Raw genomic sequence first — 10,648 nt, 5'->3', positions numbered from 1 at the left:
GGCACATAAAAGACACCATTTCGAGCGTGGCCGTTTTCGTGCGGGTGACACGTAAAAGCACCCACTACACTCTCTGAGTGGTTGGCGTTAGGAAGGGCATCCAGCTGTAGAAACTCTGCCAAATCAGACTGGAGCCTGGTGTTGCCATCCGGTTTCACCAGTCCTCAGTCAAATCGTCCAACCCATGCTAGCATGGAAAGCGGACGTTAAACGATGATGATGATGATGATGATAAAAAAAAAATGACTAAATCTGTTATGAGACACCAAAAACCCTTACCTTTCGATGATATCCTTCCTTGTCGGAGTTTCTCAGTTGATACAAACTGAATGTTTTTGAATTTATCATCTTCTACCTCTTCTACAGGTAAATTCGGCTGAAAATAAAAAATACAGGTATCTAAGGTAAAAGGAAAAAAAAGCTAAAATGTTTCTATATATTTATATAGATAATCATCATCATCATGGGTCAGACAGAATTTACTGCGAGCTGGCAGAATTGTTAGCACATCGGGCAAAATGTTTAGCAGTATTTCGTCTGCCGTTACATTCTGAGTTCAAATTCTGCCAAGGTCAACTTTGCCTTTCATCCTTTCGGGGTCAATTAAATAAGTACCAGTTACGCACTGGGGTCGATATAATCGACTTAATCCGTTTGTCTGTCTTTGTTTGTCCCCTCTGTGTGTAGCCCCTTGTGGGCAGTAAAGAAATAAGGATTTACTGATGCAGATTTTCTATGGCTGGATGCCTTTGCTGTTACCAACCACTCCAAGAGTGTAATGGGTGCATTTTATGTGCCATTTACATCAGTGCTTCTCAAACTATCTGATGTGGCATATTGGCAGTTCTTTTTTTTACCAATGTGCCAGTTGACTGGTAATATTTCTTAGTAATATCAATTTACACCAGAAACAATATATAAACACCTTCCATGCTGCAATAGTTTTTGTTTCAGCACATGATCTCAGATCAAGTCACGTACTATGCAAGTACATCTCCATAACATGTAATGAATATAATAAAAGTTGACAATTTTTTTTATCTTATATCCATTTTGTAAACAATATCACATAAGCTGATGAGTTGCTTACTGCAGTGCATAAGGCAAAATTATTAAAATTCTGCTATCGTTTCTTTCTTTTCTGGAAGCTTGCCACGTACTGGCAGCTGATGGCTCACAAACCGGCACCGGTCCACAGACCACCATTTTGAGTAGCACTAATTTACATGACACTAGCAACGGCCATAACTACAATTTCATTCGCCTTGATGAAGCACAGCATATCACCAAAGGTCTCGGTCATAGGCTCATTTCAGTTTCTGTCTATAAGGGTTTTGGTTGGCCTGGAGCTCTAGTAAAAGACACTTGCTCAAGATGCCATCAGGTGGAACTGAACCCAAAACCATGTGGTTAGGAAGCAAACTTCTGAACCACACATCTATACCTGCACCTAAATAATAATATATTTTCAAAAGGTTCAAAAGAGCCAGAATTTACATCTCTACTCATGTAATTATTTCTAAATGTATCAAATCATTTCATAATGTCGATAATGCGAAAGTATTAAACCAATCAAAAGTCTGTAGAAACAGGCGGTGAAACACTGCTGTGGGCATTGCAATGCCTTTGAGGAAAGGGGTTAACTCCACTGTCTCCATTTGCATCCCTTGTTTCTTTATTATAGCAATTGTCATTGGTCCAACATATGCAAATCTATAAAATAATTTCGGTCCAAATATAACAGGGAAAAACTATTGATGAGGAAAGTAGCTCATAAAAAGGGCCCATGCTGGCACCACATACAAAATACCCAGTACACTCTGTAAAGTGGTTGGTATTAGGAAGGGCATCTGGCCACAAAAGCCATGCTAAAGCACACAAATGGAGCCAGGTGCAGCCCTCCAGCTTGCCAGCCCCTGTAAAACCGTCCAAGTCATGCCAGCATACAAAACGGTCAGTAGATAATGACGATGATTATGGACTACAAAGAAATTGGTGATATGCAGAAACACAGATAACAAATGGCAGATAAAGAAAACAAATAGGCAAAAGAGAAAAAAAATAAGAATAAAAAATATGAAGAAGAATATTTACCTTTTCTAAAGGCGCAATCTTACCAAAACCTGAAGAATTTTGTTCCAGGTCTGCAGGTTCATTTGTTTTAAGTGTCTCTGATACAAAAGAAATAGAAATTTTATATAATGTAGCAAAATGTAAATAAAAACATCAAAAACATGGAAATACAGGAAAGACATAGTAATAGAATTAATTAATGATAAAGTTGGATCATCAAAATCACAGACTCTAAGAATATTACATCTTTAAGCTTTCTAACCATTTGGCCTTGGGATTCACTCGCACTGTGTGGCACCTTGGGCAAGTGTCTTCTACTATAGCCCCAGGCTGATGAAAGTCTTGTGAATGGGTTCGGTAGATGGAAACCGAAAGAAGCCTGCTGTGTGTGTGAGTGCATGAGTATATCCTTGTCTCGGCATCATGTGATGGTTGTTAATTAGCCTCTCTATCAAACAAGTGATGTTGTCCATGGAAAACATTTCTGGCCACGGATAAATACTACCTTACTTGGAAACCAGTGGAAGTTGGTAACAGGGAAGGGCATTTGGCCATAGAAAATGAGCCTCAACAAATTCCGTCTGACCCATGCCAGCAATTAAAAGTGGACATTAAATGATGATGGAAGTTGCCATATGCAAGCTGGTTTAGCTCCTCTGTGTCATCATCACCGTTTAATGCACACCTTTCATTTTGGCATGGGCTGGATGGATTGGCAGGATCAGACAAGCTGAAGGATTGCATCATGTTCCAGTTGTCTTCTTTGACATTGTTTCTAAAATTCAACATTGTTCCTAATTCCAGCCATTTTACAGAGCTGACTGAGTGTTTTTTTTACCATGACACCAGGGCTAATGAGTCCCTTTAACTGAATGAGAATGTAATAGAGAGAGAGAAGCAGTTTTATGTTAGGTGTTGAGAAGTTAAAGTATGATAAAAGAGAGAAAGTTTATTGGTTGCAGAGACGAATCACAGCAACCCTGCAAGACAGTGAGCTGATGGAATCATTACTGAACCAGGCAAAAAAGGAATGAAGATCAATGGACAGAAAGCAGTCTTGTAATTTACTTTGTCTTTGGTGACAATGAAGCCTTGTAAAAGAAGGTCAAGCAACATTATGTCTACCTGTATCCATATTTATTGTTAAGTCTCCAGATGGTTCTTCAACAGCAACTGTGTCAGGTAACTTGATGGAGATTTTCTTTGATTGTAGATTTGCCTGGTCAAAAACATCACGAGCAGAATACGCAGGTAGGGTTGAAGGTAATTTAATAGATTCTGTCATACTCTGCTTCAAAGCATTCCAGTCTTGTTTTAGCTTCTTCCTCTTCTTTAGAACTCGCTTTCTTGAGGGCTCCACCGCATGAGTTAGTCTGTAAAGAAACAACCGGAAAGACGTTGCAAAACTGGTTTCATACCATTGTAATAGTCAACTATTTAATTCAATAGAGTTATAGAAATAGCTACAATAGATATGGGTCTAGTAAAGACATGAAGAAATTAAAAGAATAATTATTGCTAAAACTGTACTTCATAATGATGTAAAGCAAGAATTTGCTTACATAAGCATTTCAGGCATGGAACTACGAGGATATGCAAGGGTGTTTGTACATGTATAAGGTATGATAAAATATACAAGTAGGCTATGAGTAAATCATCATCATCATCATCATCATCATTATTTAACATCTGTTGCCCATGCTGGCATGGGTTGGACGGTTTGACTGGGCTGGCATACTGGAAGGCTGCGCTAGACTCCAGTCTGGTTTGGCAAAGCTTTCTATGGCTGGACACCCTTCCTAACGCCAACCACATTGAGAGTGTAATGGGTGCTTTTATGTACCACCGGCACAGGTGCCATTTGTGTGACACCAGGGTGCGTCTATGTGCTACCAGCATAGGTGCCAGTTTGCTTGACACCAGTATCTGCCACAACTGCGATTTTGCTCGGCTTATTGGGTCTTCTTTTTAAGCACAACATAATGCCAAAGGTCTCGGTCATTGCCTCCGTGAAGCTCAACACTCAAAAGGAGCTCAGCCACTTTGCCTCTGTGAGGCCATAAAAAGGAAAAAAAGGGGCTGTTATGAAAACAAGTTGCTGATCCTTAACCCACAGTAAAGTACTTCAGGCCATCACCATCATCATTGTTTAATATCCGTTTTCCATGCTGGCATGGGTTGGACTTCATAAATTGAGAATACTGGAAGAATAAGCCAAAGACTAAGTACTCAGAGTAACGTAGACAAATAAAGGTTTATCAATTACTATACAACATAAATTGTTGATTTATTAAAATCGTCTCAGCCTCTATAGGGTAATTACCAAATTGCAATTAAGAGTAATTCCCGTGAGGAGGGGAAATAATCTCAAGAATCAAGATCTGTTCGAAGTCAATGTGCCACTAAGGACAAGGACAAGCTTGCTGTCTGGAGATAAGAGGACACCATGGACACATGTTTCTGGCTCAATGGACATCATCAGCATGACAGTTGTCCAACATTATCTTCAGTAGATGAAGGGACTTATACAAAAAGAACACATTTATGGCCTGGGTTTTTTACATGAATTAAACAAAATGAGTCATTAGAGTAAGATGGATAAGATGAACATTAAATAATAACAATGATGTGTTATATTGGAACAAAGCCACAATTTTACAGAGTTAATCATTTGTAGTTAATTCAAACTGATTGCCAGTACACGAGTAAAAAATAATTTTGTTGATCTTTCATGATGACGAACAACAATGACAACAATGACACTGAAGATGATAATGACAATAAAGACAACATCATCATCATCATTATCATCATCGTTTAACGTCCGCCTTCCATGCTAGCATGGGTTGGACGATTTGACTGAGAGGACTGGTGAAACCGGATGGCAACACCAGGCTCCAATCTAATTTGGCAGAGTTTCTACAGCTGGATGCCCTTCCTAACGCCAACCACTCAGAGAAATCATAATAAATAAAAAAGACCAAACCTTTGACCTTCAGAATCTGATTCTAACTCAGATTCTTCAGTTGTTGAAACTTCCATTTCTTCCATACTTAAATTATCTTTCTCTTGGGGTCCACTGTCATTTGGCTGAAAATCATAACATACAGCTGTAAAGTGTGTGATATTTATATTAAGTTAATTTTATAGTGCAAAACATTTTATATAAACTTGAGTTAATTATATCAAGTTAATTCCACCACTACTACTCCCACCTTACTCTGTTTACATGAACCGGTAAAGGCAGCCTTGTTTGACCTGCTAAATATAGCAGCCAAATTCCTTCAAATAAAGCTCTATTGTCTTAAAAAGGAAGAACACGCTCAAATGGTGTTTTTTACGTGCCACCTGCACAGGAGCCAGTCCAGCGGCACTGGCAACGATCTTGCAGAAGAGTAAAAAAGAAAGATACTACTGTTTTTGCAACAGTAATATTTCATGTTGAAGCAACGATAATATTTCATGTTGAATCAACGATCATTCATTCCTTATTGTAATAAGAAAGCAAAATGCTTTCAATTCTCTTCAGTATACAAGCATAAAGTGGCCACAATGTAATTCGAGTTGGCCAGGCCTGGTCTAATACATGTACATTGCAGAAACTCACACAACCAAATGTGCCAATACAAACACAAACAAACTTCAGAAAGATCTATTTTCCAGATTTTGTATTAAAACGATTTACAAAAGAATTTACTTACAATTGGTGGAGTTTGAGTAACACTTCCAAACGGTGCAGGAATATTCATTTTGTTCATTAAATGAAGGACCTGATGAAGAAAAGGTTAGTTTTCAGAGAAAATATCAATGGTGATCCTACTTATATCAGCATGAAAATAAAAGGGTACAAAATGAAAACCAATTCTTATGTCAAATATTCACAGAGTGGACAAAGAGATGAAGAGCAAGAATAAGATTTTGAACTACATTTCATACCTGGACATAGAATTTTGGACACGATGCCAAAGCATTGGCAATGTTGGTAAGAATCGATACAGTTGGTGGTGGGTAAATGTAACTGAGACGGGGGTTTGCACAGTACTGGATGCTGGAAAATAAAACATAAATATTTTACTTGTTTCTAGGGTTGGATTCAGTGTACAAGTTAGATAGATAGATAGATATCATCATCATCATCATTGTTTAATGTCTGCTTTCCATGCTGGCATGGGTTGGACAGTTTGACTGAGGACTGGCAAACCAGAAGGCTGCACCAGGCTCCAATCTGATCTGGCAAGGTTTCTACAGCTGGATGCCCTTCCTAACGTCAACCACTCTCAGAGTGTAGTGGGTGTTTTTATGTACCCCCGGCACGAGGGCCAGTCTGTTGGAGACAGTAGGAGACAGTTTTCCAAGGTGCCACATAGTGGGACTGAACCCAAGACCACATGGTTGGCAAGCAAGCTTCTCAACCACACAGCCAAGCATGTGCCTATTGTGATATATGCAATATACAAAACTTGAATTCGTAATAAACACAACAACCAACATCACAGATAAAATATTTCCCACAACCAATACACTGTGCCATATAAATGACAGCTTAAGGGCATCCAGTCGTAGAAGCCATACCAAAGCAGGAAATGGGACCTGGTGCAGCTCTTTAGCTCACCAGCCCCCGTCAAATGTCCAGCTCATGCCAGTATGGAAGATTGACATTAAATAATAATGATGATGATGATGATGAACATCTGTATAACAACACAACTTACCCCCATTTCAAATAGGCCTCATCGATGTGAGGTTTTGGTTCAAATCTCTTCTCTCTTGTTTCCTGTTTAGAATTCCTTTTGTCATCCTTCTGTGGTTTTCTGTCAAACAACAACACAAAAATTACCGTAATTAAAATACGTTTCTCATAAATAATTCTTCTCATTAGTTTTTGTTCTTTATTTTTTTTCAAATAAAAATAAAATGTTAATGGTGTATTTTAATACACATTGAAGAGATTAACACACTTATTCTAAGGAGCCTAATGACGAGTGGCAATGTGGTAAGAAGCTTGCTTTCCAACCACATGGTACCGGGTTCAGTCCCACTGCATGGCAACTTGGGCAAGTGTCTTCTACTATAGCCTCAGGCCAACCAAAGCCTTCTGAGTGGATTTGGTAGACAGAAACTGAAAGAAGCCAGTCATATATATCGATATATATATATATATATATATATATATATATATATGTACATGTGTATGTGTGTGTTTGTCCTCCATCACTGCTTGACAACCAGTGTTGGTGTGTTCACATCCCCAAAACTTAGCAGTTCAGCAAAAGATACTGATAAAAATAAGTAGCCGGCTTAAAAATAAAAGTATTAGGGTCAATTCATTCGACTAAAATTCCTAAAAGGAAGCGTCCCAGCATGGCTGAAGTCAAATGACTGAATCAAGATAAAACATCCTTTCGCGTCTGTGCACTTAAGAAGCTTGCTTCCTAACCATGTGGTCTTAGGTTCAATTCCACTGCACAGCACCTTAAGCAAGTCTCTTCTGTTATAACCCCAGGATGACCAAAGCCTTGAGAATGGATTTGATAGATGTGAACTGAAAGAAGACCATCATATAGACATACGCACATGCACACACACGTGTGTGCATGTATATGTGTGTTTGTGTATATATACATGCACACACATACTGAGTGAAGTATAATCATTTGACTTAACAACTAATCATTTGTAGAGCAAAATGAAAAACAAAATCTCTTCCATGAGCAACATGGTCGCTCAACCTACTAGAAATAATAGTCAAATCTCTCTCAAATCAATACTTCACTATTCTAAAAATAGGAAGGACTCATAGGAGAGTGTAGTCCTGAGTATACAAAAAAGATGTGATAGTCATGATTTGAACATGTTTGATCATAAATCTGTTCAATTAGCGCTAGTCAATGACTTAACAACAAAAACAACACTTCCCTACTACTACTACCATTATAGAATATATTCCAGAGCATGCATATAGTTTCAATGTTAAATACCTCTCATTATCAATAAATTTTGGAAAGTGTTCCTGCTGGGATTTTCTGGAAAATTCTACAACAAGTTTCTTATCCAACACTTGCAATTGATGGAGTCTTTCTAAAGCCTGCAAGAATGAATGAATGAAACAATTTAACTACACCAGAATGTAAATATGAAATACTTCAAGACAAAACAACTTTCAATTTAAATGTTGAAACACAATTTCAAGAACAAAATTTGCTAAGCAGGTGCAAAACCCAGGTCCAAAATTCTTTTTCAGGTGGATGTTCAAAACGTTTTCAATGCCCCAACAAAATTTTAGGGGTTACTCTTGCACCCCCTGCATCTGATCCTATGTGTTTAAATGATACAGGCACAGGTGTGGCTATGTAGTTAAGAATCTTGTTTTTCAACCAGGATGAAAAGCAAAGTCAACCTCGGTGGAATTTGAACTCGGAGAGTAGCAATGAGCAAAATACCATTAAGCATTTCGTCCAGCATGCTAACGATTCAGCCAGCTCGCTGCTTTATGATGGATGATGGAAGGATGGCATAATAATGACATGCAGCATAGATGTAACAAATATCACATAAATGTGACAAATGTGACCGGGGAGAATGATATAGAAATGGCTTAAATGTGTATCATATCTGCTACAGAAAACAAATGTGATAAATATGAAATGCATTAGAATTGCAAAATGGGACTTAAGTGTTATTTCTTTACTACCCACAAGGGGCTACACACAGAGGGGACACACAAGGACAGACAAATGGATTAAGTCGATTATACCGACCCCAGTGCGTAACTGGTACTTATTTAATCGACCCCGAAAGGATGAAAGGCAAAGTCGACCTCGGCGTAATTTGAACTCAGAACGTGGCGGCAGACGAAATACCACCGGCGTGCTAACGTTTCTGCCACCTCGCCGCCTTTTTGGGACTTAAGTGTGACAAAAAACAAACATTAATTAACCTAAAATCATCATCATTTAATTGATAACATCAACAGTAACAAGATAAAATCTTGAGCTCAAAAGTATATAATTTGATACTTTAAACTTACATTTTTGGCAGCTTCTTCATCACTAAATGTTGCAAAGGCACAATGCTTCTAGAAAAACAAAAAAGCATAAATGTGTAAATATTTTTGAGTTTGGGAGGACAATGTAAAACTAAGATACAAGAAATATTGTATCTTAGTTAAGATACAAGATAATACTGAGAGAATTTTGTAATTGTAAAAAAGAGTCGGAATGGCCAACGAGATAAAATTGGACAACCAACACATGGGGTCATCAGATCATATCTGCTGCAAGAGTTTCATAGAATTCCTAGGTCACTGAAGTGGATGTCATCGACATAGATATACCATGTCCACCTCCCCTCCCGGTTGCTTTGGCGCTGATGGTGTTTCTCTGCGGATAGGCTTCATTGAGTTACAAAGGTAACTGGTACATTCATTGAGGAAAAATTAGAGTCCATGCAAGTCAGTGCTCTATTGATTTGCATGCAAAAAGCATGGAATGCTTTTAATTTTATGTTGATTTAGAGAAGTACAAATGGGTTCCAAATCTTCAAGATTAGGTACCTTTCAAAAAACAAAATGGTTTTCTATCCAGCTCAAGATTAACTCTACAAAGTATGCAGTGAATATTCAGTTTTGTGAGTTCCTGTAATACTTGAAAAATAAGGTAAGCACACTTACCTATCCACCCACTGGATCTGGCCAGTATGAATATAAAGCAGGTAGAATGTTTGAGCCAGACACAGCTGGTTTAAATAATGACTGGCTCTGAGGGTTCACCCAAGTAAAATAGGCACGAAAGGGGTTCACAGGTGACAAAATGGTTGAGAACAAGTGTAATACACGAAAAATGTAAAGGGGACACAATAAAATACCTTGTGGTATTTTGTCTGCTGCTGCTGCTTGCTGAGAACAACCCAGCTACATATGTAATGGCCTAGATAAGGCAACAGCTGAGCCTTTATACCAAGCTAACAACCTAGAAAAGAGAAATGGAAATAATTCAAGCACTCACCATTGAATTATCTAACACTTTAACTCTGATGGCTCCAAAATGAAAGAGCAAATTTTCTTTATCTTCATTGGTGAGCTGGGATGGTAAATGTCTTACCAGCAACGTACTGTTTATATCAGCCATTTCTTATGTGAAATAAGTTCTGAAAGTATATAGAGACAAAGTCTTTATTATTGTTTACAGTATTAAAAAGGGGGATGTGGATAGCCAAATAAAATTAAAAAGGGATGAGTTTTATTATATATTTTACATATTAACAATACGCAAACTAACCAAAAATAGAGAACACGAAAGAAATAATCCATTTCAAGGGGGATAATTCTCATGCTCGTAAAACAATATTTTATGTCAACCGCGTTTGATGACATAGAAGCCCTTTTTTTTCTGAAAAAAAAAAGGCCAAAAGAATTACCATGGATCCTATATACAAAGTTGGACCCATATCACATGCATTAATGCACTAAAATCTCTTTTTTTATTCATGAATATGCGCTGCGCCTAATGTGCCATCAGATAGGGTGTATTAATAATGTTAGAACATTTCATTTTAAACACTTACTCTTTTATATATA

The 10,648-nt window shown here is 37.8% G+C and overlaps 1 protein-coding gene across 4 annotated transcripts in view; it reads right to left on the bottom strand.

Annotated features, from left to right (window-relative positions):
* Positions 1–10,648, bottom strand: part of LOC106871351 (RNA-binding region-containing protein 3) — a 17,750-nt gene that overhangs the window by 4,843 nt on the left and 2,259 nt on the right. For all 4 annotated transcript variants that reach the window (XM_052970010.1, XM_014917758.2, XM_014917757.2 and 1 more), the window contains exons 2-11: positions 10,077–10,218; positions 9,101–9,148; positions 8,052–8,158; positions 6,786–6,884; positions 6,010–6,121; positions 5,775–5,843; positions 5,060–5,163; positions 3,199–3,446; positions 2,095–2,171; positions 280–376 (exon numbers count right to left, since the gene is read on the bottom strand). In XM_052970010.1, the coding sequence (XP_052825970.1) occupies positions 280–376; positions 2,095–2,171; positions 3,199–3,446; positions 5,060–5,163; positions 5,775–5,843; positions 6,010–6,121; positions 6,786–6,884; positions 8,052–8,158; positions 9,101–9,148; positions 10,077–10,199 (1,084 nt within the window). In that variant the 5' untranslated portion in view covers positions 10,200–10,218. The remainder of the gene's footprint in view (positions 1–279; positions 377–2,094; positions 2,172–3,198; positions 3,447–5,059; positions 5,164–5,774; positions 5,844–6,009; positions 6,122–6,785; positions 6,885–8,051; positions 8,159–9,100; positions 9,149–10,076; positions 10,219–10,648) is intronic.

Source organism: Octopus bimaculoides, chromosome 8 (genome assembly GCF_001194135.2).
Source record: "Octopus bimaculoides isolate UCB-OBI-ISO-001 chromosome 8, ASM119413v2, whole genome shotgun sequence".
NCBI classification, from domain to species: Eukaryota; Metazoa; Mollusca; class Cephalopoda; order Octopoda; family Octopodidae; genus Octopus; species Octopus bimaculoides.
This window is presented reverse-complemented; position numbering and strand designations above follow the sequence as displayed.